Raw genomic sequence first — 24,698 nt, 5'->3', positions numbered from 1 at the left:
AGATGCGTATTTAAGGATTTGTAAGCTTTCCCACAGGGTAACCTTATGCAAACATATTTTTCATAGTCACCTGATATGTGTGAGAATCTTTCTGAGTCATCCTCATGGCTGACTAAGCAAAACTCATCGCAAAAATAAATGTACAAAAATATTCAGTCCACTCACATATAATCTCATAAAATGAAAAAAAAGCGAAAAATATTCCCTTAGCCTTAGTCTGACTTCAGATCACAGGAAAAATGATTTCATAGGGCATAGGGCTCATAGGAGAGTATTAGTCATCCATGCACCGAACCAGTTTGGTGCAGGTCAGCGTGCAATCACTTGGCTGATGTACTCATAAAGGCATATAAAAATCCCAGTGGGTCTTCATGCAGATTCGGAAAATTCGTTTTATCATTCAAATTCCTGCATGACAGTTCAGATGCAGATGGATATTGCAAGATATAGCAAATTGATCTCCCCAAAGGACACTGGGCATAATGAACATAGAGAGGTGAGGTTGCTTGAGAGGTGTCCTCCTGGCCATGAAGGCAAAAGGTTGGTCAATGAACCTGCCACAATTGTCGATGCATCTGGTGCCATCATTGCATGGTACCTCCCAGACGCCCTGACCGACACCACCCAGGTGTGTAATATACATTGTTACTCAATGGATATTGAATATTAATGGAACCTACAGAAGGAAATCAGGGAGGCCACCGATTTGCTTGCTCCAAGCCTCGAAAAAAGTAAGGGCTGATGGAAATTGGCGAACTAATCAAACATTGTTCAACCGGGGTTTGGAAGATGTTGGACCAACTCCCTGGATGCATCAATCTATCTCCGGCATGGTTTCAACAGGGACACGAGGTAGGATCTGATGAGATGGTGATTCCGGCAGTCATACTCACCAATCCCAAAGAATGTGTCAGATCCGGAGGTATCTGCATCATTGAAGGGACCTTCCTGCGAGAATATCCTCAAAGCCATTGCAAGGCCAGCAGCCATTGCATCCACGGCACTCAGAGTCATGCATCCTGAGCAGTACTGGGCAGGATTGAGAACCTTGTCAAACCTTGGAAATATAGCAGTAAGCAAGGATCTGCCACAGATGCTGGAGGCCCTGCAGTACTGGGCATCCGTGTTTAACACCCTCTCCATCATTTCCAATCGGGAAACCCCCCATCATCGAGACCACATGTCCATTGCTGAATGCTTTGACATTCTCACCACCGTGGGGATCTATTCTAATGCTCAGATGACAATGCCAAGTCTTCAGCTGGAGTTCAAGTACAATTCCGGCTGTATGATTGCATTTTCCGGAAGGATTGTGAGACATGGAGTTTATGATGTGGAAGGGGATCAGATTGCTTGGGCATGGTATATGAGGGATGCTGTTCACATTTACGCTGGTGTTCCATCATGTGGATGGGCTAGTGTGGATGGTCCATACAGCGTGTGAAAGATCAAACAAAGAACAAGCATTGTGACCTATATACATTCCAACAAATGAATACCATGTACCAATAGTTATCCAGACCTCAATACTCAATTTTGAGCATTTGCAAAGTGATATGTGGGACTGAATAATTTGGATGCAAGCCTCGGTATTCAATAATTGGAACTCAGGACTTGACATGTGGGAGTCCCAAGTGCCGGGTTACTGAGTCCCGACACCCGGACCTCAGCACATGATATTTGAGACTGGGGGAAGATGTATAAATACGCTCGAATTAACATTTGTTATTGCCATACACATTTGACAAAACCCTGAGCCCTGACATTGTGGACTCCGGACTTGACACTGTTCTGAATACCAAGTCCCGGAAGCCCAGGTCCTGAGTCCCGAATTTTGGAGGTCGGGGTTCGGCGACCCGGAGCTCGGCCACTGGGTTGGGTGTCAGGGTATCCAGAGCATTGGAGATAGCATGTGTCAGTATTTTGCGTTTCATGGTTCATGTTTCGTGGTTATGGAATCGGGCATCAGGGACTCGGTATTGAGAACAGTGTCGAGTCCCAGGTCACAAGCTCCGAGTCCCAAGTGCTGAACCCTGGGTCCCGAGTCTCGAATTTTGGAGGTCAGGGTTCGGCGACCCGGAGCTTGGCAACTGTATTTGGAGCATTGGAGATAGCATTTGTCAGTATTTTCCGTTTCATGGTTCATGTTTCGTGGTTATGGAATCAGGTGTCAGGGACTCAGCATTGAGAACAGTGTTGAGTCCCAGGTCATGAGCTCTGAGTCCCGAGTCCTGAACCCCAGACCCAACAGTTGCTGAGCTCTGGGTCGCTGAACCCTGACCTCTGAAATTCGGGACTCAGGACCCAGGGTTCGGCACTCGGGACTCGGAGCTCATGACCTGGGACTCAACACTGTTCTCAATACCGAGTCCCTGATGCCCGATTCCATAACCACGAAACATGAACCATGAAACGCAAAATACTGACAAATGCTATCTCCAATGCTCCAAATACAGTTGCCGAGCTCCGGGTCACCAAACCCTGACCTCAGAAATTCAGGACTCGGGACCCAGGGTTTGGCACTCGGGACTCAGAGCTCGTGACCTGGGACTCGACACTGTTCTCAATACTGAGTCCCTGACGCCTGATTCCATAACCACGAAACATGAATCATGAAACACAAAATACTGACACATGCTATCTCCAATGCTCTGGATACCCTGACACCCAACACAGTTGCCAAGCTCCGGGTCTCTGAACCCTGACCTCTGAAATTCGGGACTCAGGACCTGGGCGTCCGGGACTCGGATGTGAGATTTTTGAATGCATAGAATATGTTACATCTTGTATACAATGAAGACTGAATGGGACTACACTCCTTTGCCTTTCCTCAATTTCTCTAACATGTCAGTGTACATCTTCACCTCTCCCATCTTGGCTTTGATGCCCTGATCTTGCTCCTCCATCAATGCTTCCATGCATTCTTTAATGAACCTCAGTCCCATAAGTGGTGGAGTCAAAGTGTTTTTCAACTTCTCTGGAAGAACCAAAGCATCATCCTCAACATTAAGCTGAAACAGATAAGTCATCAATCAAGGTAATTCAGCTAAGATCTTACCGCCCAATACTGGTAGTGAGAGACACAGGAAGCCATTATTTCATCCCACTGCCATGGTTGATCAGGGATTGTGGTGTTTCCCATCCACCATGGACATGTACATGCGAACAGAATCCGGAATGGATGTCCTGCAATTGGCTCATCATGAAATGAAAGGAGGTGGAATGAAAAGACGTCGTCCGGAACCGTGTTCCAGGTTAGCATGGGATACAACTTAAGGATATAAGCGACAGGGACCGGAACCACCGACACAATATTCTGTGAAGTGGAGTACTGCAGGAGTGGTGTGACAAAAGTCTGCTCAAATTCTTAGCATTGACCAACAAAGTCATCAGGGCAGTGGTAACATACATTCATCTCCCATTGCAGCCCAGCTTTAAAATACTTGATCCGGTCAGAAGATACACCATTGTTGGCAGCTTCTGTCTGATATTGAGAGATGCATGCATGGACGTGCGATCCAGCCATTGCCAATGTGCAGGAAATAGTTGCAAGGCTCAGCTTCAGAGGTCGGTAATGGCTTCTGGCATTCAGAGTGCCAGAAGTGGATGCAGGAGTTGCAGACATGGCTAATACAAGACTATGGCACTGGCAATACAAGTGAAAGATGGTGAAGATGTGAAGATAAGAATCACTGATGGATGGATACGAAATTCAAACTCTGACATGGGCTGACCTGGACAATTCCCGGGCCTCAATTGTGTATGTGGAAAAAGGGACTTCATGAGAAAACAATGTTCATTCATCTCCAGCCTCTATCAACACATTTTGTAGGTCTTGAAAAGCTGCCTGCACATCCTGTGCGAGCAATGAATACATTTGGGATTGCCTTCTGGTGTAGCATCCGTGACCTGGAAGGTGTTTCTCCAATGATTCCTGCATGTGGTCGCCCCATTGGGTTGTTTTCCACAAAAAGAACTTACATGTCCAATCCATCTCCAATTTGACCAATAGCATTTCTTCCCTCCATCGATTACGTAGTGCCTTTGCCATCAGCCAATGAACTCGGTAAACTTGGCATGGGTCCAGTCAGGTAACCGCTGGATATGACATGCAAGCAGAAACTCACATTCCTCATTCCACGATTGATCGGGACCCCCGAGGTCGACTTCAACAGACCAAAACCAAGCCAAAGATTCATTTTGTTGACCTCGGGCATTTGGGTCGCCCACTGCAGTGCTGATTTTGAGTTGCTCGCGAAGCAGGGGTTTGTATTTCTGAAGCTGGTCTTGCCCCGGCTCAAGTTTCATCATTTGCTTCCTTGTCTTTGTATATATGCTGGCATGGAGGGAGACTGCCTGCTGCACCGATGTCACCTGGGACCAAGCTTGAGTTTTCAGGGCCTGGGATTTGGCCTGCCTAATGGTTGTTTGGAACAGGATGGCCTTGTTGCAAAGGTAAATGTGGAGATTGTGAAGGGCATCATTGGCCTGCCCTTCATGAAGCGACATCTCCAGGGGAATCAGATCCTCTGCCATGCATCACCTGCATCTATCAGCCCCCAGGTTTGATGGCAATGAGATTACAGTGAGCTCAGGAGAGTTTGTCCATGTATGAGATGTCTCTGTGAAATCCGCTGGGTCATCATCGAGATCATCTAGAATGTCTACGTCCAAGTCCTCAGGTTCATCATCTGCATCAAATCCCTCCCCGAGATGTGTTAGAGCAGAGCGAGCAAATCCATCTATCTGGCTTTGGAGCCAATCCCGTTCACGGGCGATGTCTAATCTCTGTGTCTCAGTGGATCTTCTTCCGATCCTTTGGACCTCAATGAGCAATGCAATCTGAACCTCTTCAATTGCTAACCCTGTTGATATCCATGTTGCCACAGATCTGCGAGAGGGTGCTGCATTGCAGGTGTTGCCCTCCTCTAATAATCTAAGCTCGATCTCCTTTTTGCTAGGTGCTAAGTGCAATATTAATTCAGACCTTGATGGAGACAATGGAGCTCAACGTACCCTTTTTGATATTGATCTCATATTTATCCATGGCTGAAGGATCATTCAATCTGCTTGACTGAGCTATCCTCTCCCTGGCTAACCATTCTGTCTTCAAATGTGAGGGTGCTGCTTCATCGAGTCTGTCAAATGCCTTTCCACTTTCCGAGATGCCATTCCTCGCCAGTTTGTATTTCTGGCATAGAGTCCTTTTCATGTGAATCATCTTGCAGAAATTGGAGTCATTCATCTGATAATCAAGGCATTCCTTTCGGTGGGGAGATGACATTCCCCGAGCAGCAGGGGAGATCAGATTGAGCCATGCCCATAGCGTCTCCATGATCTCTCCATCGATCTGACCAATGCCTTCAATAAAGTTAGAAGCATATCGGACATAGCAGCTGTCCTGATGACCATGAACATGCCACAACCCAATTCCGGGAATGATGGTTAGTTGTGGTGCCATTTCTAGAAATCGACTTTGATCCACCCGAACCTGAAAGTGTTTGTTGTATTGACAATTAATATCATAGAAGGTGACAGCCCTGGTGATGCCTTCCATGTTGTGCCGGGAAGCCTCACAAAGGGCGTAGTCCATGTTCATTTGTCTGCAAGTGACCCATGGTTAACTTGTGAATGGGGAATGGTGGATGTGGCTTGCCTTTTGCCTTTCTGAAAATCCACCATGGAGTGAGGGACAAAGCAACTGTGTCTGGCACAGGCAACTCCCCCGATACTGGTGGACTCCAGCTTGTGCTGAGCAGCATTAGCTTGATTTACTGCCCGGTGATTGTTGCAGCTTGATTTTTCCACTGTGTCAGCAGCCTCTGCCAGATGCATTTTATACCTGTCCTTTCCTACCATGAATCCAAGCCCATCGGACAGCCAAACTTCATCGAATGGCTTAATGGGATGCAGATGTTCAGCTTTGAAATTTCCCTCCATCACAAATGACCGGGTGTATTTCCAGCTTGGATCGCTAGTATTATTATGGAGGCCACAGTGGTTGAGAATAGGACTCACTCATCAAGAGATTCATCCTCTGACAACAGCACATTAATCCCAGGCTGAGGACATGCTGGGCAAAATAATGCAAGTTCTCCTGTGCTCAGGTTATCAGAACGATGGCCAAAGCCATGTCATTTCATTGTCTTCAACTGCCTCCACTGTCGAGTGACCCTCATGAGCTCTCTGTATCGGTCCTTGCAATGTGCTTTTTCAATATGATGTCCAGTAGATGAAGAGGGTAAGGCATTACTGGAACAAGGTGTGGAAACATGCTGGAGGTCATTCACCGGAGCTTGCTGTAATAGTTCATCACCGAGGTGCCGCATTCAAGGCTGTCCAGTAGAAAATCATTGAGCACTCTGAAGGTGAACACAGTCTTTGGCCTGTTGAAAGATGCAGGGAAAAATCTGTGTCGAAACATTTGAATGTCCGGACTCATGGCATTCAGACATTCACAGCATCGAACCTCCAGGCAATGAACTCCGGACTTGTCGACAATGACCATGGTGTTTTCCTTTGGCTGGAACTCGGGTCTGGACACAAATGGCAGATCTTCAGGCTCGAGCAGGTCTTCGGGTTCATCTTCTTCAAACAAATTCCACCAATTGGTGACCGCCAGACATTGTTTGCCATCATGGCCAAGGTATATAATGAGTCCCACATGAGCTAGACAAATCCGCTCGAAGAATCGCCCATTCCATTGACTGATCCAGTGAAAAGGATTGCTATGATGTTGACTCCTACAACAGCCCATGCAATAGAGTGGCTCGCCAAGACAATCTTGACATTTGTACACCCCATCCTGTTGGCAGATGATGCATCTCCTGTCTTCTGGTGGAGCTTCTCGATTGAGGAGGTGATGTAGATATGATTCCTGCCTTGGCAGCCATTGCCTGAGATAGTCATTTTGACTCTGTATTTTTGAATGCCTAGCCATAGTTTGAATGACACTCCAACATTGTACATGAACTTGCCATGGTTTTTGGGAGTTGCAAAGGTTCAAATGAGCCTTGATCCTGCTCGTAAGTATTGTCAGGAAAGTCTTCCCAAGGAGGTGGTGCCTCAACAGGCTGAATTGTTGGTGATTCTGGGGGAGAGTTAGGCATGGACCTGTAGGCATGTCGCCTTGTGCTTGCAAGTGGGACCTTGACCCAAGTCTTCCTACCTTTGCTGCCCCTTGCTTCCACCCTGTAAGATTTTTGCACTGGGGTGCATCTACCTATCTTCATCTTATTTATTAATGTTGCAAGCAAGGCATCAGCTCAGGTGTAATGAATTGTTATTGCAATATGATGTGGTGCAGTCCTGTTGGTGCATTACAAATTCATTTCCATTAATGGCTTCAGGTCCAATATGGGCCGATTAACCTATCATTAGGCTTTGCTCGAAGTTCAACTTCGCACAATTCATTAATACTTCCATCTTGCAAATCCTTAGCCATTTCTGCATTCTGATTCACTATGGCAAAAACAGGTCATTCCACCAACACGACTTCTGGAAGACACAGGATGCGTCAACCACAGTCTCAGAAGCTCACGAACAAGGAGATTTTGGAGTTGAAGAACTACCTTCCTGAGTGGACTGCTGCCAAAAGGAGTGAGAAGTGAGCGATTTTCACTGCCATAGCAAGGGTGGCCAGGTTGTTTGCTCCTAAGTTGGACCAAAAACAATGGAAAAAGAGGAAGCAGGTGAGGCTTCTTTGTTGTGTGGAAAAACTAAATTTTCAACATCACATTCTTTCATCAACTCTTAGGTGTACAAGACTTGGTTGTTCAACAACAAGAAAAAGAAGGAAAGGAAGGACATGATCAAGTATGGGAGGAAATGGACGCCCAGGATGGTGGTCTACCAGCAGAAATGCGAAGAGGTGCTGAAGAGGATTGAGGACGAGTCCAGGGTAAAGCCAGGAGATCCTGGTATGTTCAAACATTATCAGGCGGCGGTGAAGAGAGTCATGGCTGAATTGGACAATGATGAGTTGGAGAAGGTGAAAGAAACAGCTGAAGAGTGGTCCAACAACTGTCCGCCTCCGGAGATACAAGCACAAGTGGCTCGTAAGAAGGGTCCGGCATATATGGAGCACTTTTCAAATGAGATGTGGAGGCAATGTGGGATGAGAGTGTTTGTGATGTCGGCTTGGAAGAATGAAAAGGGCGAGGTGCTGTTCGGGATGTGAGTACATTTATCCATTGACAGAGATCTTTCGTCTCAAAATATTTATGCAGGCATGATGATAATGAGGCCTTAGGAGATGGGGACAGCTTCATGAAGACGAAGGACTGGGAGGACATTGAGCCAGTGTGGCAGGAGTATGTGCAGGAACAGTTCAGTGAGTGTTTGAACCATGTATACCAGATTGAACATGTTGAGCATCACGATGATAGGTGCTGGGGCACAAGATGGAGGACGTCAGGTCAAGGGAGGTCAAAAACAAATTCGAAAACCAGCCTTCGAACTCGAAATGGACGGGGAGGGTATGCCACTCCTTCCGGACATCACCGACACCAAACTTGAGGAGAAGAAGGCCATAGTGAGGGCCTTTCTTACATCGCACTATCGTGAGTTTGTCGTCACATCACCTGACAAATTGTTCAATGCATGGACAAAGGGATATGCTCCAGGAAGGACAAGGTGGTTGTGCCATGGAGTGCCATTGTACAAAGTCAGGATGACTTCGTGGCCCGGACATATCTTCCAGCAGATGTTGACTTGAAGGAACCTTCGAAGCTGCAAATTTGGGACACCACTACCTTGCTCCATTTCTGGCGTGCTCGGCAGGAAACAGGCGAAGGTCCCACATTTCTGTTCAAAGCATGGAAGAACAAAGATGGGGACATGATACCATCTGTCATATCTGGCAACTCGCCCTCTCCTCAGACTCATATAGTGAGAAGGCAGCAGAGGGTTACCATATGAAGGCCTCGGGAGTCATTGACAGAAGCTGAGAGTGATAAGGAGAGTGCTACTCATCATACGGAGCATGATGTGGATGATGACCTGGCTGATGGGAGACCTCCGCTGAAGAAACACAGGACGGGAGGTCCTACACCCAGAGGGCCGGCAGTCCCATGTGCAATTCCAAAGCCTCACCCGGCCAAGCCGGCCAAAAAAGGTGCATTACTGACATCATGAATGGGAGACCTCCTTGCTGGGTTAACTGAAGACGCAACAGGCAAGGTTAGAGATGATGTTGAAATGGAAGAGAGTATCATGCCACTGGCACAGAAAAGGAGGCGGGGTACTCGAGTCACTGTTGAACCATCCACGAGGACGACTCAGAGTAAGTTGCAAATGCCAGTAGACAGTACACCTAGAGTAACCAGAGCATGGGGACGCACTTAATGTACATATATGTTCCTGCCCTCATGTGTAATGTCATATGTGCTATTATATATATGTCAAAGTACTAACGACCTAATTGTAAATCCCAAATCCCAAATCTCGAGTACCAAGGCCCGAGTACTGAACCCCGAGTACTGAACCCTGAACACCGGGCACCGAGTACTGAGTACCAAGGCCCGAGTACCGAGCACTGAACACCGAGTACTGAGTACCGAGCACCAAGTACCGAGCACCGAAAACCGGGCAGCGAGTACTGGGTAGGTAGAGTATACAAGTACCAAGGACTACCTACTGAGTAGGTACAGTATACAAGTACCAAGTATTAAGTACTTAGCAGGTAAAGTATACTGCAATGTGTCTACTATCAGACATTGATCAATATTTACATGTTACTTGAGTCCTCAAAGGCCTCAATGAGGGTATCTAATACCTTCAGCATTTCAGAGGTTGACTCCCTTACCCTTTGCATCCTCCGGAGGTCAGCATCTGCTTTCTGCAGCTTGTCACATGTTTCAGCCCATGCCATCCTGAATGGTCTGTCAGCCTCAGCCTCAAGAATTTGTGCTACTGTAGGGGCAGGAAGATCTCCATGACACTGTTGGTAATCACCCAGGCGATCTACAATTGATTGAACTTGCAGGATATTAGCAGAGATAAATAATCAAATGTTGCATACTTACTTTCAGCTTGATCATAAGATCTGATTGGCATGAACTCCTGAACAATAGCATGCAGTGCTTCATTGTTGAGTTCTGGCTCAGGCGATTGATGTTCAGCAGTTTCTGAATTAGCTTGGGAAATAACATGAGTAAAGAACATGAAATGATATGACTATACCTACAAGGTATGGGTGCCTCTGGTACAACCAGAGTGGCCGGATGAGGCTCCGGAGTCGATTCATTCACTGGGGAAATGCCATGAAAGGTGAACATGAAATAGAAAGAATGACCTCACCAGCCATAGGAAAATTGGGTACAACTGGAGCATCATCAGACAAAATCAAGGTATCCTCCGGACCAAGATACAAGTCCGGGTCATCGTAAAGGGCCAGTCCATCCGCCAGAGCCGGATATGAGGGATCTGGAAGTATGTGATGAATTTGCACATGTGGAATATGTACATTTGAATTGGAAAACATACCAGGAATCACATTCAACACATCCAAACCACCGGACAACCCAGAATCAGAGTCTAACTCATCATCTGGCCCAAGGTATATATCATCTAATGGATCTAAACCATGTCAGATCAATTGACTGAAATCAGAAAAACAAAACATACCAAGGGACATCCGGGACTGGGAGGACTCATCCACATCCATTGAAGTGAATTCAGTGACCGGAGGGTCATGAAATCTGACCCCAGGTTGAGAACTCATGATATCTGATGAGCTGATGAACTGATGAACTGATTGATAACTGATAATGTCGAAGTTCAACAGATGGCCGGCAATTGCCGAAAGTTGAACCATGACCAAACAAACACAAACAATGAATGATTTTCAACATCATCCTTCAATTGTATTGTTTCTTTGAAACTTCATTCTAGTGATAACAGATTTCACCCTGCTTTCAACATTCTCACATCTGTCAACTCAATCCAAATGTCTACTCAAGTTCAATCTTCCTTGGCTGACCTCAAGGCATCCACTGCTCACGCACCCCTGCTCTCCTCCCCTGAACCCTATTCCCTCCACTGCGCTTCGCCCCTTCTCGCAGATCTCCATAGACCTGATCACTGATCTCCCTGAGTCAGGAGGCTATGATTCTGTTATGGTCGTGGTAGACCATGGCCTTATGAAGGGGGTAATTCTCTGTCCATGCAAGAAAACCATCACTGCTGAAGGAGTTGCTCAACTCTTCTTCAAGAAAGTCTTCCTACGCTTCGGCCTCTATGACAAGATTATTTCTGATAGAGGTCCCCAATTCGCTTCCAAACTTGCAAAAGAACTTGGAAGACTCCTCGACTACGAAGTCGCCCTCTCCACTGCCTATCACCCCCAGACTGACGGGCAAACTGAATGCCTGAACCAGGAACTCGAAACCTATCTCCACATCTATTGCCGATCCACACCTTCTGAATGGGTCAAGCACCTCCCTATGGCTGAATTTGTCCACAATCACCGAAAACTTGAACCTCACAATGCCTCCCCTTTCTACCTCATGATGGGCTATGAACCCCAAGGAATCCCCTACGCTTTCCCTGAATCATCCATCCCTGCAGCAGAAGAACGAATCAAACACCTCCAGAAGATCCGAGAAGAAGCCTTATCCTGCCACAACCTTGCAATGCAACGCATGGCTGATCGGACATATGGAAAGAAGTTTGTACCCTGGAAACCTAAAGACAAGGTTTGGCTCTCTGCTGTGCACCTCATCACACACCTTCCTTCCAAGAAGCTCGCCCCTAAGCAATATGGACCCTTTGAAGTAGAAAAAGTCCTTTCCCCTATCACATTCAAGATCCGACTCCCTCTCTCCTGGAAATCACACCCTGTCTTCCACGCCTCCGAGTTATCCTCCTATCATGAAACAGAAATCCACGGACCAAACTACCCTGAACCTCCCCCTGACCTCGTTAATGGGCAGGAAGAATACGAAATAGAAGCCGTTCTCGCCCGTAAGGGAAACGTAAAAGGAAAATGCCACTTCCTCGTGTCATGGAAAGGGTACCCTAGCTCCGAAAACTCATGGCTTTCCAAAAAGGAGCTTGCCAATGCCCAAGAAATTCTGAAAACCTATAAAGACCGCCTCAGACTCGCTAGACTCCTCATCTGACCACGCACAAGCAATATGCCTTCCTCCAAGAAATCATCTTCCTCCTCCGCCTCCTCTCTTGACATCCATCGCTCTGACCTTGCCCTCTGTGAGAGACAAGCTCTTGTTGAAGCCACTCTTCTTTCTCGATACTGTATCCTCCCTTTTGAATCATTTTTCTCTGATGACCTCGATGCGCTTGCACAAATGACCACTTTCTGCGCTGCAGACCTTACTATCGCCTATACCAACTCCATGATGATTGATGACGAAGCCAGACTCGTCATCACCCAGCAAGTCAAGGTCAAAAACCTTGTCCTCCGCCGCCTAATGGATAAAGGAATCAAGTCCGCCATGGCTCTTCCTGACTTCCCTAAGCCAGATGACTACCTATGTTCATCCTCCTATTCTATTTGTCTTTCCCCAGAACCCATCGAGCAGACCATACCTGCTTCCCCCTCTTCTTCAGAAGATGATACCCCTATTCCTGCTCAACCACGTCCTCCGACTCCACCTCACTCCCAACTTGCTGTCCGCTCCTTGGGGTCCCCTCGCCGCAATCACCAGAAAAAGAGAGAAACCATTTCCTTCGGCATCAGACTCTCACGTCCTATCAATCCCGCTCCTCCCTTTGTTGAAGATAAAGAATATATCTCCAACTCCATCCGAGCTCTATCTGAAGAAACCTTCCGCGATCGCAACGGTGTAGATTACTCCACCATCACCTGTCGTTATTGCAACGAAGAAGGCCATCGCCAGATCAAATGTCCCAAGTACTTCTGCCATGTCTGCAACAAGCACGAACCCCGCCACCTCTCTTCTAACTGCCCAGATCTTAAGGGAAAACATATCATCACCACCAAACCCGGCACCCACACCTTTCATTATCAACTCAGGCAATGGGAAAACGAGAGAGACAATGAGGCAGACGAGTATGGAGGTCAATTCGCTAGAGACACTGATCTCGACCCGGAGCTTTACCAGAATTGTGATTGAAGTCGGAGACCTCAGACATTGACAGGGGGGTAATGTTACAGTGACCCCATCATTTTCCCATCATCACCTGCAGGACTACACATGTACTATACTTCTTGATCCCTGTCGCACTTCTAGCGCACCTCATGTTGACCATGAGGACTTTCCTTATCTCTGACTTCCTTTTCCTGTACTTCTACAAATGCCTCTTGGACTGGTCCGTGCACTTCTGTCTACGTATATAAGCCCTAGCTACCACTTGTACATTTCCTTAACTTGAATCTACTCAGTTCTTCCTGATACTTGACTAGGACCTAAAGGGTGCCTCCGATCTAGCTCTTTGCGAAGAGACTAGCCTTTATTCGATCACTTCGCCAGAGTTCTACCTCTGGTTGTCGTTTACTTGAACCCGTACTCTTGATCTCCTTTATTGGAGCTGCTATGGAAGACTCTATCTGAGTCCGTAACACTCACCACTTCCTGCATCTGAATCATTGGTTGCCTGTGTTTTGGCAGACTCTTTCTTGTCACAGTACTGGCACTTGAGCCGCTTCTTGATGACATCGTTGCGTACATGCTCTTCATGAACATACATCTTGAGTTCAGCGAGGAGTGTGAGTGTTTCTGTTGAGAGCCAATTTCGCCATTTCATGAGAATTGCGCCAAAGACACTAAAAAGGTGCTCGCAAGAGGCGGAATTTGGGCAGATAGAGAGAAGGCGCAGGGCAATAGAATGAAGTGGTCTAAGTGGTGACCCGGGATGTGACAGTCCATCCCAGATATTAATTGGATCAACTGCAATACCCTGAAGGCAATTTTAGTAAATTTTCTTAAAAAATCAACTTGACTGCAGACCTCCTTCTCAGCATGAGATAACAATGCAAACTTGTAGACATCTATGTGTGCGAAGTCACAGGAACCACTCATATAGTCCTCTAGGTCTGTGTAAAGATCAAGTGGTGCATCTGAGTTGAAAAAAGGGCTCCAAAGACGTCCGAAAAGTGCCGCAAGCCCTGCACGTGTTGTGAGAGGTATCTTTTTGAATGGCAAAATCTTGTAGAAAGGATTGATGATGACAGCAGCAATAAAAACTTCTTGGTCACATTGTCCCCAGCGGCATTCAGCACTTGCAAGAACAGCTGTACGAGCAGCGAGATCAGTGTGATTTTCAATCTTGGAGTAGCGAAAGTGCAGGAAACCAAATGAAATCACAACATGTTCAGGTCTTGCTTGGGCTGCTTGGTGAATATTTGTCATGAGGGAGATTGGTTCAAGCAGAGTTTTCCATCTATGAAGAGAATCAGTTTTATTTCATAAAATTTTATTATTTACTTTACTGTGCCATTGCATGCCAGAATGTTGTGTTTTTTATTGTGTTGATAGTAGTTTGAGTCTTCCTGTGTGATTGTGCATCTCCACTTGACATTAGATTAGCCTCGTGCTTTGTAACAAGCAGTTCAAGGGCAGGTCGAAGCTCAAGAAGACAACAATATGCGAGATAGTGTGATAACCAGCGTGTCAGCACTGCTCTGAGGACTGCGAGTGTTTTTCCAATGGTTGCCATCTGTATCTCACAGAGAATGGCAAGTACTTGTGTCTTGCTGCGTAACCATGTAATTAACTCCTGCACCATATCTCCATATACCCCATAGTCATCTTTGACCTTGAAAAGGTCTCCGACAATAAGATTCCACTTATAAATCACCTGTAAGTACAATTTCATATCAGTTCCAATGTAAATTGCCATACCTGATGAGCTACACAATCAGGAACAACAAGGTGCGGAAATTTCTCTCGAAGTAGACGATGGGCCTTTCGAGATTCGCCAGATGCATCTGTAGTGCATGCAACCACAGTGGCCCCCCATTCAGTCTCGATCTTGCTGATTGCCTCTAATATCTGCCGAAGAAGTTCTTCAGCTGTCCGAGGATCCCTCAATGCATTGTGAACTTTGACTGTATGTAACTACATCGACAATTAATTAGTATTCTTGACACTCGCAGCCTTTGCGGACATACCTTTCTCTGTGCTGTCATCATGAAGCCCAGAAGGTGGTGATGATTTTCACCCGTCCAGCCATCGCACTGCAAGGTTGCATTGGCACCTCAGCATTCATCTTTAGCAATAGTCTTAAGTGTGTTGAGGGTTTGCAGCATGACACATTGTGTAAGGACTTTCGCCGAAGGTATTTTTGCTTGAGGAAGGAAGCAATCACATAAAACTTTCCATTCATGATTCTCGACCCATCACAATTGTAAACCGGCACTCGCAGTGAGCCTCGCAAGGCCAATCTCCCAATCAGCTTGGTCCGAAGCTGACCAAGGTTGGTCACTAAAACCATGGAGACTTTGTCCCAGCACAACCGGGGAAAGAGGTGGAAGTGAGCCAGAAACAGAGCAGAACAGACCAGATTGATTTAGACATTGGTGTTTCCCTAGCTGGGATGGTAATGAAACTGTGGAGAGTGCTGGACTGACTGAAAGAGAGTTGCAGGTATAGAGACTATAGGAACCTGATGACACAGTCTCAGGAATCAGCAGGGTAGGCAAAGGGCGCACAGACTCGGACCCTGGAACAGATGGAGCATTAAGAGCTGGCATGGTGAGAATTATTGGTTGTATACCAGTTGGCACTGTCATATGAACCCGAGTATTTTTTTGTGGTGAATGTTGTTCATGGTATTCGAGTCATGCTTGTGAACGAATGTCTTCCGAGTGCAATTCACATTTGCGCAAGTGATGTAACAGTGTCGATGGCCGACTAATCAACCAGACATGCTGGGAATCATTCTGATCAATAGCCCATACTATATTTCAAAGTTAGCAGGAGACACTGGCAGTAGTTACACAAGAGATCACATACAAGCACCTGCAATTGCAGCTTCATCTCTTGGTATATCTCGCTGGCCTACATGAATTTGCTGCTCGTCGAGTGCCTGCTCATGAGTTATGCGTTGCTCATAAAGCCTCACACATATAACTTTTGCCTTTCCGCTGACTACAGAGCCACTTTCTTTTGCAGCATAACCTGGGTGCACTATGAAGTGGTCCCACTAGTGCTGCCGTGGTCCAGTTCGGTCCAGTTCAGGGGGTCCTGGATGAGAACTGAGAACCGAACCGTGGTCCAGTTCTGTGAAATCTTCAAACCCAGAACTGGACCATAGAGAACCGTTCTCTATGGTCCAGTTCAGTTTTTTTCTGGTCCGAACTCGAACCGAACCCAAAGATTTTCAGTAGGGTGCACAAAAAACATTAACGAAGTACTAGTCTACACATTGAGTAGCTAATCTAATAAAAATAGCTGCATACTTCTGGCTCAGCCGCTGCCAAGAAACCAACCAGGCACAAGTGCAAACAAGAGTCGGCTGGATGTCTTCTCAACTGCAGCCATTCCCTCCGCGAGGCCCAACACATATTTACACGAGAACGCACCATCAAACCATCAGCAAGCACAGTTTGGGAAATATATAGTGCGTGCTTAATTACGTATGTCTCTTCCATAATGTCTGTGAAGAACGCTGCTGGTCCGCCTGGCCATGTATCGCGATATTTCACCAGGCAATTTTCGACATGAATGATGGTCATGATTATGTGCTTCGGAATTGTCAGCCAATAATATCATGCTACATTGGAAGCAGGAAACTGACTGCAGTGCTCACTAATAATAACAGGACAGCCACCACAGCAACTGGGCGATTGACGTCTCACATTCGACACTTGTAAGTCAAAGCCCAGATGGTACCGATAAACATGAGGATTGAAAAGCCTGAAGAGGGGAGCCTAGCTTGGTGAGTATGAAATGGAGAAACCCATTGCGATACTCACCATATACAATGCTTTCCAGTGCTGCTGACATCAAAGTGCTCATATCTGCAGGATAATGGTTATCGTGGAGACATTTGGTCGCTGTATCATGATGCGTCGCTTTCGTCTATCAATTAGTCTGCTGGAATCATAATATTTTCCTTTGAAGCCGCAGGAGAAACGAGTTCCGACAATTGTCTTCAATATGGTTTGAATAGAGGTGATTAGGGACCTCGGCCTTCAAGTTGAATGTCATTTCTCTGGTGCCTATCGCATAAGCCTGCAAATATATGACCTTCGCTCTGGCTACTTATCAACTGATATGAGGCATAGAATGTACACGCACCATCTAGTGATATACATAGTACAAACATACATAAATCAACATAGGCGCAGGTGGCATGGCGTGTGATGGGTTGTGCGGTCGTTTGTTCCGGTGCCGATGCTTCCATGAGTATGATGCGCGCCTTGACAACACATGATTCTGTTCTGCCAGTAGTAGTTGGTTGAAAATTGAGTTAGCAGCACATTGTGACAGCAAGTCATGTGAGAGTTTGATTGATTAGTACTTACCTTCAAAAAGGCTAAAGGTAGCCTGATTAACCAGTAGTGCGAATCCCGAAGATAACAGTTTGACGTGGAGACCGAAGTTGTCACAGTCAAAGTTGAAGTCGAATTCAATAACAGTTCGGAATGGTTCGGCAAGGCCAAACCAGAACGGGACCATTGGGGAAGACCTAGAACCGAGAACCGTTTTCTGGTCCGGTTCTGGCTGGTGTGAGCACTGTGGACCGAACTGCGGAGAACCGGACCAAAAGTCCGGTTCGAACCATGGTTCTAAACCGGACCACAGCAGCACTAGGTCCCACCACCATCCTCTGTTTGATTTCTTGCCAGTCTTCGTCATCGAGGAATTCAAGTCAGTAAAGGTGTGTTGAAAGATGAAATTGGCAGTCTATTGTCAGGCCATGAGTTCTTGAATTGTGCCTCCAGCCGAACAGGTGAAAGCCGCATGTTAATAATGAGACTGCGCAGTGTGCAAAGATATCAATTTGATAATCATTGATCAATATTGATATGGTATAGTCTGACATGGTAGGACCAGAGAACCGCTCGAAGTCATGTTCAAGTAAATGACGATGAACTTCACCAGTTTTCCCACAAAATGCAGTCAATAATCATGACCTTGAGTCACTGACTGGCAGAACACTGGTACTGACTACCCATGGATTCCGTGGGTAGTCAGTACTCAATATTTTTCGGCCGAGTCAAACTCACAACTTGTTACCGAACTCCCACCCAATGTCAAAATCAGATTTGTTGTTATCAGAGCTATCAAAATGTGATATTACTTCTAAGTTTTCAATGTTCAAAACTCGATGTGCAAAATGACCAGTCCAATTCCATTCCTCGTCCTCAATCAGATTTTTTCCCCATACTGTGAACCTTATCGCAAAGGTACGTTTGATTCATCTTTGCATGTATTATATTAATTTTTCATAACCAGGCTTTTCTTTCTTTCTTCTACCGTCAGCCAAAGCGGAAACAACAAGTGAAGGTCGCAAAACGAGGCCGTAAATGTCCCTCTGACAACAATGACATCATAACTCTTGAAGATGGTTTGGAAAATGCCGAGCTCACCCCTCTAGAGCAAGAACTCCTCGACGAGGAATGTGGTGGCCCTGCAAACTCTGAAGACTCAGCTGAAACAGCCACATCATCAACAGTTTCGGACGACGTTGATGAAGCAAAGTAGTAGTGATCTAATGCTCCATAGCTTCCTCAGTTGATGCCAAACATGCTTTCTCTGGTGGCCGTCTACAGGTGAATCATCTTCAACACGGTATCAGCTCCCAGACCTTCAAAGTGCAGGTTGCTGTTGGATCGTGGTTCAACACGCCTCTTATGCCGGATCTCAGTGTCGCTACGAATATCATGCGGCAGAAGATGGCAAAGGGCAAGGAAAAAGAATCAGGCAGGCTGGTATCAGCAAAATCGACTGTGATTGATATTATGTAGTACTACCCATGTCGTATTCTACGATTCATAATAGTGGGACTCACAGTAGCTTTTGGGAAACTCGCTAAAGCTCGCTAAACTCGGGTCGAGTTTGCAGGAAACAGCAGCTGAAAAGCTACATAATACTCGGCGCGCATCGGCACAATAGCAGAGTTAGAAACAACACTTGTGCATTTTCAAAGGTTGTGATACACAAAATGAGTAAATTAGATAGATTAGGCAATCCGAAATATGTACTTGTGAGGAGTAGTGATAAAGTAGATCCCCCCAAGGCGCTTTGTATTTGAACTGACATATATCAATAAATTTGTGAAAATAAACGAAGTCCATTGAGATTAGTGTGCATGCTGTAGGTGGGGAGCACCGGAGGGAGCTGAATAAGGCTCACTGCCAGAGGGAGCAGGCTGAGGTTGCATGCCGGGGGGAAGAAGCTGAGGCTGAGTGCCGGGTGAAGGAGGATGATGAGTGCTGGATGACTCACCTCCAGTGTGGTCTTCCTCGTGAGGATCTTCACAAAGATCTGCATGCCTCTGCGGAGACACAAGATCGGATGAAGGGTGGACTCCCTCTGGATGTTGTAATCTGAGAGTGTGCGACCGTCTTTGAGCTGCTTGCTGGGGAAAATGAAACACTGTTGGTATAGAGGTTGAGGAGGAGGAGGGTCGCACAACTCACCTCCAGTGTGATTGAGACCATTGGTAATTGTTTGATGCTTGACGGCTAGCGAGAGATTGAACTCCTTGTGCGTCTCCACACACTATGAAATAATAAGCATAGAGAAACGTGCAACTAGACAGAGTGACGTACCTTCTGGAGATAACGGTAAACATCCCTCGTCAACTTCTTGAACAGCATGCGGAATAGACCAGCGAGTAGAGGACCATCCAGCTCTCTCCATTCAAGAGCGGCGAGAAGTAGTCTGCGGATCGTAAGATATGACGCTGAGAGCACGGAGAACTGGATCTTTGCCTTCACGTTGTCGATGGTGTCTGATGACTCCATCTCCAACGTGATGGTCTTGACGAAGATCTGCATACCGCCATGAAGACGGAGAACAAGGTGGAGTGAGGACGGCGATAGTAAAGTCTTTGTGCCAGAGGAGATTGCAAATGAGAGCCTGGATAAGAACATGTGTGAATGGTGAAAGTAGAATGCATTCGTTTGGCAGATCGTCGAGGGATAGCACAGATCTGTGGAGCTGGTGCACCCATGGTCGTCGTTGATGTTGTGGATGTCGGTCATGAGGTGCATCTAGGCTTGACCTAGGCTGTGAGCTGGACTTGACCGGAAATTCCCGAATTTTTAAACTCCGCTGTAACCAACACAATATCAGCCAGCGCAAAAATAGGGGAATTGATCCCTCGAACCTCACTATGCCTCGTCCAAGCAACCGTGCACAGATACTGCATGACCTTGACATGGCTGCGCCTGCCGTAGCCAGGGCCACTTATGAGCATGTAGTGCAAGATACCCATTCTAGTACGGACTCTCTCTCAAGCCCCTCTTCTGATTTGGAACTTGGCGATTTCATGAGCATCATGGCTATCACACCTCCTTCACCTATTTCACCATTCCTTTCCGACTTTTCTGAATCAGACTTCGACTCATCCAGCGATGAAGCCGATCATATTACGGCTCGTTATAACTGCCTTCAAGACCAGATTGCTGCTCTCTGGGATGAGGTGGAAAAGGCATGTATACTCCACCGCCCTGATGAGCCTATGCCACGAGCCAGTCAGCTGCACCTCCTTGTGCATTTTGGGGAACATCGTCCTCACCTTTTTCGGCAGAAGCTACGTGTCAAGCCTGAAATCTTCGATGACATCCTGGATTTAATCTCTGACCATCCCATCTTTCACAACAACTCACACAATTCCCAACTCCCCGTCTCTATCCAGCTCGCCATTTTTCTCAACCGCGCAGGCCACTACGGTAATGCCATAACAGTGGAGGATGTGGCCCAGTGGGCAGGTATTAGTGTTGGATCAGTTGTGAATTGTACGAACTGTGTTATGGTTGCACTGCTTGATCAGCATGATGCATTCATGAGTTTCCCTCCTCCTGACTCAGAGGATTTCCAGCACGCCTGGGAGTATGCAGCCAAAACTGTTTGCCCTGAGTGGCAGAATGGGATTCTAGCTGTGGATGGCTCCACAATTAATGTATATCAGAAGCCTGGTTTTCACAGTGAAGTTTTTTTTGATAGGAAGTCAAGATATTCCCTTGGCTGTCAGGTGTGTTTCCTTTCTGTCTGTCTCCTGTTTGTAATTAAATTAAATTATAGGCCATCATTATGCCCCATAATCTTCTTATAGTCGACTACGCTCTTGGTCACCCTGGAAGTGTCCATGATGCCTATGCTTTCAGGGCCACTCGCCTTTATCGAGAACACGCCACACTTCTTCCCGACGACCACTGGGTCTGGGCAGATAGTGCATATCCTCTGGAGCCCTGGTGCATCCACCCTTTCAAGAAACCCCACAATGGCAGGCTCACAAACAATCAGAGGACATTTAATTATCACCTTTCTTCAGTTTGTATTTTTTTTCTGTTGCAGTTAATTTCTGATTTAAAATTTATTTAGATCCGAGTTCATGTAGAACACGCCTTTGCAGCTCTCAAAGGATGCTTTCAATCTCTTAGGGACCTTCAATGGAATATCCATTCAGAAAATGACCTTCGTACGGCCGTTCATTGGATCCAATGCTGCCTAATACTCCATAACATGATCATTAGGCTAGAAGAAGCTCAAGGATGGAATGAGGACACTGGTACAGTAGCATGGGCCCATCAGCAGGGCAGAGGCATGATAGATGAGGAGTTTGAAGCCCCTGATGGTAACCAGGTGGTTGGTGACAGATTGTATGATGGCACACCAGGTCAGGCTTCCCGCGTGAAGTTGATGGACCTACTACTTGACAGCCCCGCGTCGAGAGCACAGTGCCGAGAAGGATAGGGAACTCACACAATCAATCACACAGCACGTAAAGTTCAACATATAGTATTAACAAGACCTACATACATGACATGAGGGAAGGGGGCAACAGGGCAACATACTATGATGATAGGTAGAAGAGTAGCTACAGGAATGTCAAACAACAGAACTAGAAAGACAAAGCATGATGCGACACACAAATATAACTAAAATTGGAATGATGACATACATTGTGACAGCGCGCGAACCTTCAAGGCCCACCTGTGAGCTGGCAGTACTGGATCTTGAGGCGCAGCAATGCTGCCTCCTCAGCATGCGCTTTCGCTGACGACTCGTGCATCCTGGCCTCCGCTTTGCGGAGGTGGATCTCAGTGTCCTTCGCCTCTTGCGAACGTTGATGGACGGTGGTGGCATCCATGCGCTCGTCCTGGCGCTCAGCTTGGAGGAACCGGTGTTCGTTTTCCTGCCGGGTGAGATTGAGCTTGGCCATGTACCGATCGTTCTTGAGTTCCTCACGAGAGACCTGGGACAACTTCTCCGACTTGATACTCCCGATCTCGTCAGTGATGGCGCCAACCTGGCTCAAGATGTCTGAGCGCGCCTTCTTCGACGGCCGACCCTTCCACTTCTCAGAGCCCGCGGACTGCGATGTCAGAGTTGTCGACATCGCAACTGACGGCATCGATGTCGGTGTCAACCGCGAACACGAAGACCCCGACAGAGGCTTGAGCAACCCCGCTCACACGTCTCATAGGGTCAGGGGTGGAAAAGGCAGCGCGGCTATCGCGCTGCATCATCTGTGGCTTCTCGGGGAGTTTGAATTCAGTACAAGGAGGGGGGGTGATAGAAGGCGATGGGGTGGATGGGGGGAGCTGGCGTTTGTGGGTGGACTGGCGCCTGGGGGGGCTGTTGAGGTCCGTGACGTTCTCACCATAATCGGCCGTCACACGGGACCCAGTTATGCGCATGTCGTCGTCATAGTCCATTCCCCCATCCTCATGATTGAGGGGGGAAAAGAGCTGGCCTTGGCCAGGATGAGAGTGGGGGACAGGTGTTTGGATGTGATGGGGGGTGGGCGCTGAAGGGTGGGTGCTAGGCGCATAGTGAGGCAGGGCGCTAGGGCCAGGGTGATGGACGTAGCTGCCATAGCTAGCGCCAAGGACATTGGAATGGAGGGCAGGCTGAGCGCTGAGAGGAGGGGGCTGGGCGCCTTGCGCCCAGCCCCCAAACTGAGCACTGGGAGGAGGGGGCTGTGTGCTAGGCGCATAGCCCCCATATCGAGCGCTTGAAGAGGATGACGCACTACCAGCAGTGCTCGCCTGCACGAGGGAAAAGTATTTGGACGCATGGTCCACCCCCGGGGCCGATGATATTGTCTTGAGGGACAGGGCTGGGTTCCCCCCAAGGATAGCAGCGAGGTTGTCGTACCAGGAGAATTCCTCCAAGATTTGTGCTATGAACATAGTCAGTAGTAAAATTAAATTAAACAAAGCACGTACCATGCAAATTTGCTGCAGTCGTTTCATCAAGTGGCATGACACCAGCGCCCATCGAATGTAGTTTATCGTGGAATTCACAATATTTTTTCCTCAGGCTGTAAAGGAGATAAGTTTACATACATACAAAAATAAATAGGAGGGCACTCACCCAGAGATATGGCTGTTTGTGGAGTCACGGAATCTTTCAGGATCGTCGGGATAGTAGTTTGCGTATTCGGGATCGTTCTCGAAGACAGACTTTGCGATGATTTGGCAAATGGATACCTTGTCTTTGGCCAAGGGGCGATCACCGTCAGCGTGCGACTTATTGTCAGAGTAGAATAGGACGCGACAGTCAGCAGGATGTGTGCGAAGATGTTCCATGATTTTTTCGGTGTGCCTAGGGTCAGCTTGCCACTGAACACTGAATTTGGGGGCGCACGCTTGGTCTTGACCACTAGTACAAGTACTAGTGGTCGAATGTACTCGCGATCCTCGAGCTTTCCCTTTCCCACGAGTGGTATGTGGCTGGGTGGGTTCCATGGTGGGTACGACCTTCCGCGAGTAAGTGTGCAAGGCTTTGAGTCGCGCAGAGCGACGAGGACATGGTGGTCGAAGGGCAGGCATAATTTCGAAGTCCGCCGTCATGCCGAAGGGTGCCGCATGTCTTGCGCGTGTTGGGTGGGCGCTCGGCCCAGCTTTATCCGAGTTTAGCAGGCTTTAGCGACCTTTAGCGATTTTCCCAAAACCTACCGTGAGTCCCACTAATGTGTCACCCGTGGGTGACCCATACCATCTGCGGACCCACCCGTGGATCCACCCCCACCCGTGGTACTCTCACCCGCACGGGTGCGGGTAGGCTTCTGAAGTTCCATCCACCCGCGGATTGGGTACGGGTGCCACCCGGGTCCACCCATGTCACACCCTAACCAAGGGCACTTACACATCGGGGTGAACGATATTTAAAAGAGGTTTATATGTTGTACAAAATGTGAAGACAATATTTAATATTTAAACTAACATAAAGATGGGTGCACGACTTCAAATTTTGGTGGTGTTTTGTGTGTCATCCAAAATATCAAATATTCACAACCATATTCCCACAGACAATATGTCAACAAACATAAGAAATATAGTCAGATTTTTCATGTCTGCTTCAACTTAAAGTTCAATTTCCATATAAAACTTTGGAGAAAACTTGAAGTTTTACAGATGACATGACATTAAAACTCGATTTAAATGTCAAGCTTTGGCAAAACTTCAAGTTTTCTCCAAAGTTTTATGTAAGAATCAAACTTTAAATTGAAGCAGACATGGAAAATCTGATTATATTTATTATATTTGTTGACATATTGTCTGTGGGAATATGGTTGTGAATATTTGATAT

General features: G+C 47.0%; 5 protein-coding genes across 5 annotated transcripts; 1 reads left to right on the top strand and 4 right to left on the bottom strand.

Annotated features, from left to right (window-relative positions):
- Positions 1 to 2,810: 2,810 nt before the first annotated feature.
- F5891DRAFT_1183903 (uncharacterized protein) lies at positions 2,811 to 3,625 on the bottom strand (the record flags this gene model as incomplete). Its single annotated transcript, XM_041366372.1, has 3 exons — positions 2,811 to 3,011; positions 3,059 to 3,355; positions 3,410 to 3,625. 3 exons carry the CDS (start codon positions 3,623 to 3,625, stop codon positions 2,811 to 2,813), a joined length of 714 nt encoding a protein of 237 aa, XP_041230058.1.
- Positions 3,626 to 3,796: 171 nt separating this feature from the next.
- On the bottom strand, positions 3,797 to 5,461 carry F5891DRAFT_1183902 (uncharacterized protein; the record flags this gene model as incomplete). The annotated part of the gene is made up of 4 exons (XM_041366371.1): positions 3,797 to 4,071; positions 4,128 to 4,509; positions 4,585 to 4,964; positions 5,017 to 5,461. The coding sequence occupies 4 exons, from the start codon at positions 5,459 to 5,461 to the stop codon at positions 3,797 to 3,799; spliced, it is 1,482 nt and encodes a 493-aa protein (XP_041230057.1).
- An 8,066-nt stretch (positions 5,462 to 13,527) lies between these two features.
- F5891DRAFT_944964 (ribonuclease H-like domain-containing protein) lies at positions 13,528 to 15,181 on the bottom strand (the record flags this gene model as incomplete). Its single annotated transcript, XM_041374599.1, has 5 exons — positions 13,528 to 13,881; positions 13,932 to 14,364; positions 14,414 to 14,697; positions 14,826 to 15,041; positions 15,095 to 15,181. Coding segments are annotated over 5 exons (1,374 nt in total), but the record flags the coding sequence as incomplete, so codon positions are not given.
- Positions 15,182 to 18,679: 3,498 nt separating this feature from the next.
- On the top strand, positions 18,680 to 18,829 carry F5891DRAFT_909339 (uncharacterized protein; the record flags this gene model as incomplete). Its single annotated transcript, XM_041373595.1, has 1 exon — positions 18,680 to 18,829. A coding segment is annotated over one exon (150 nt), but the record flags the coding sequence as incomplete, so codon positions are not given.
- Positions 18,830 to 23,476: 4,647 nt separating this feature from the next.
- On the bottom strand, positions 23,477 to 23,959 carry F5891DRAFT_976719 (uncharacterized protein; the record flags this gene model as incomplete). The annotated part of the gene is made up of 1 exon (XM_041376643.1): positions 23,477 to 23,959. One exon carries the CDS (start codon positions 23,957 to 23,959, stop codon positions 23,477 to 23,479), a length of 483 nt encoding a protein of 160 aa, XP_041230054.1.
- Positions 23,960 to 24,698: the final 739 nt, after the last annotated feature.

Source organism: Suillus fuscotomentosus (genome assembly GCF_016647785.1).
Source record: "Suillus fuscotomentosus strain FC203 chromosome Unknown F5891scaffold_9, whole genome shotgun sequence".
Taxonomy (NCBI): domain Eukaryota; kingdom Fungi; phylum Basidiomycota; class Agaricomycetes; order Boletales; family Suillaceae; genus Suillus; species Suillus fuscotomentosus.
This window is presented reverse-complemented; position numbering and strand designations above follow the sequence as displayed.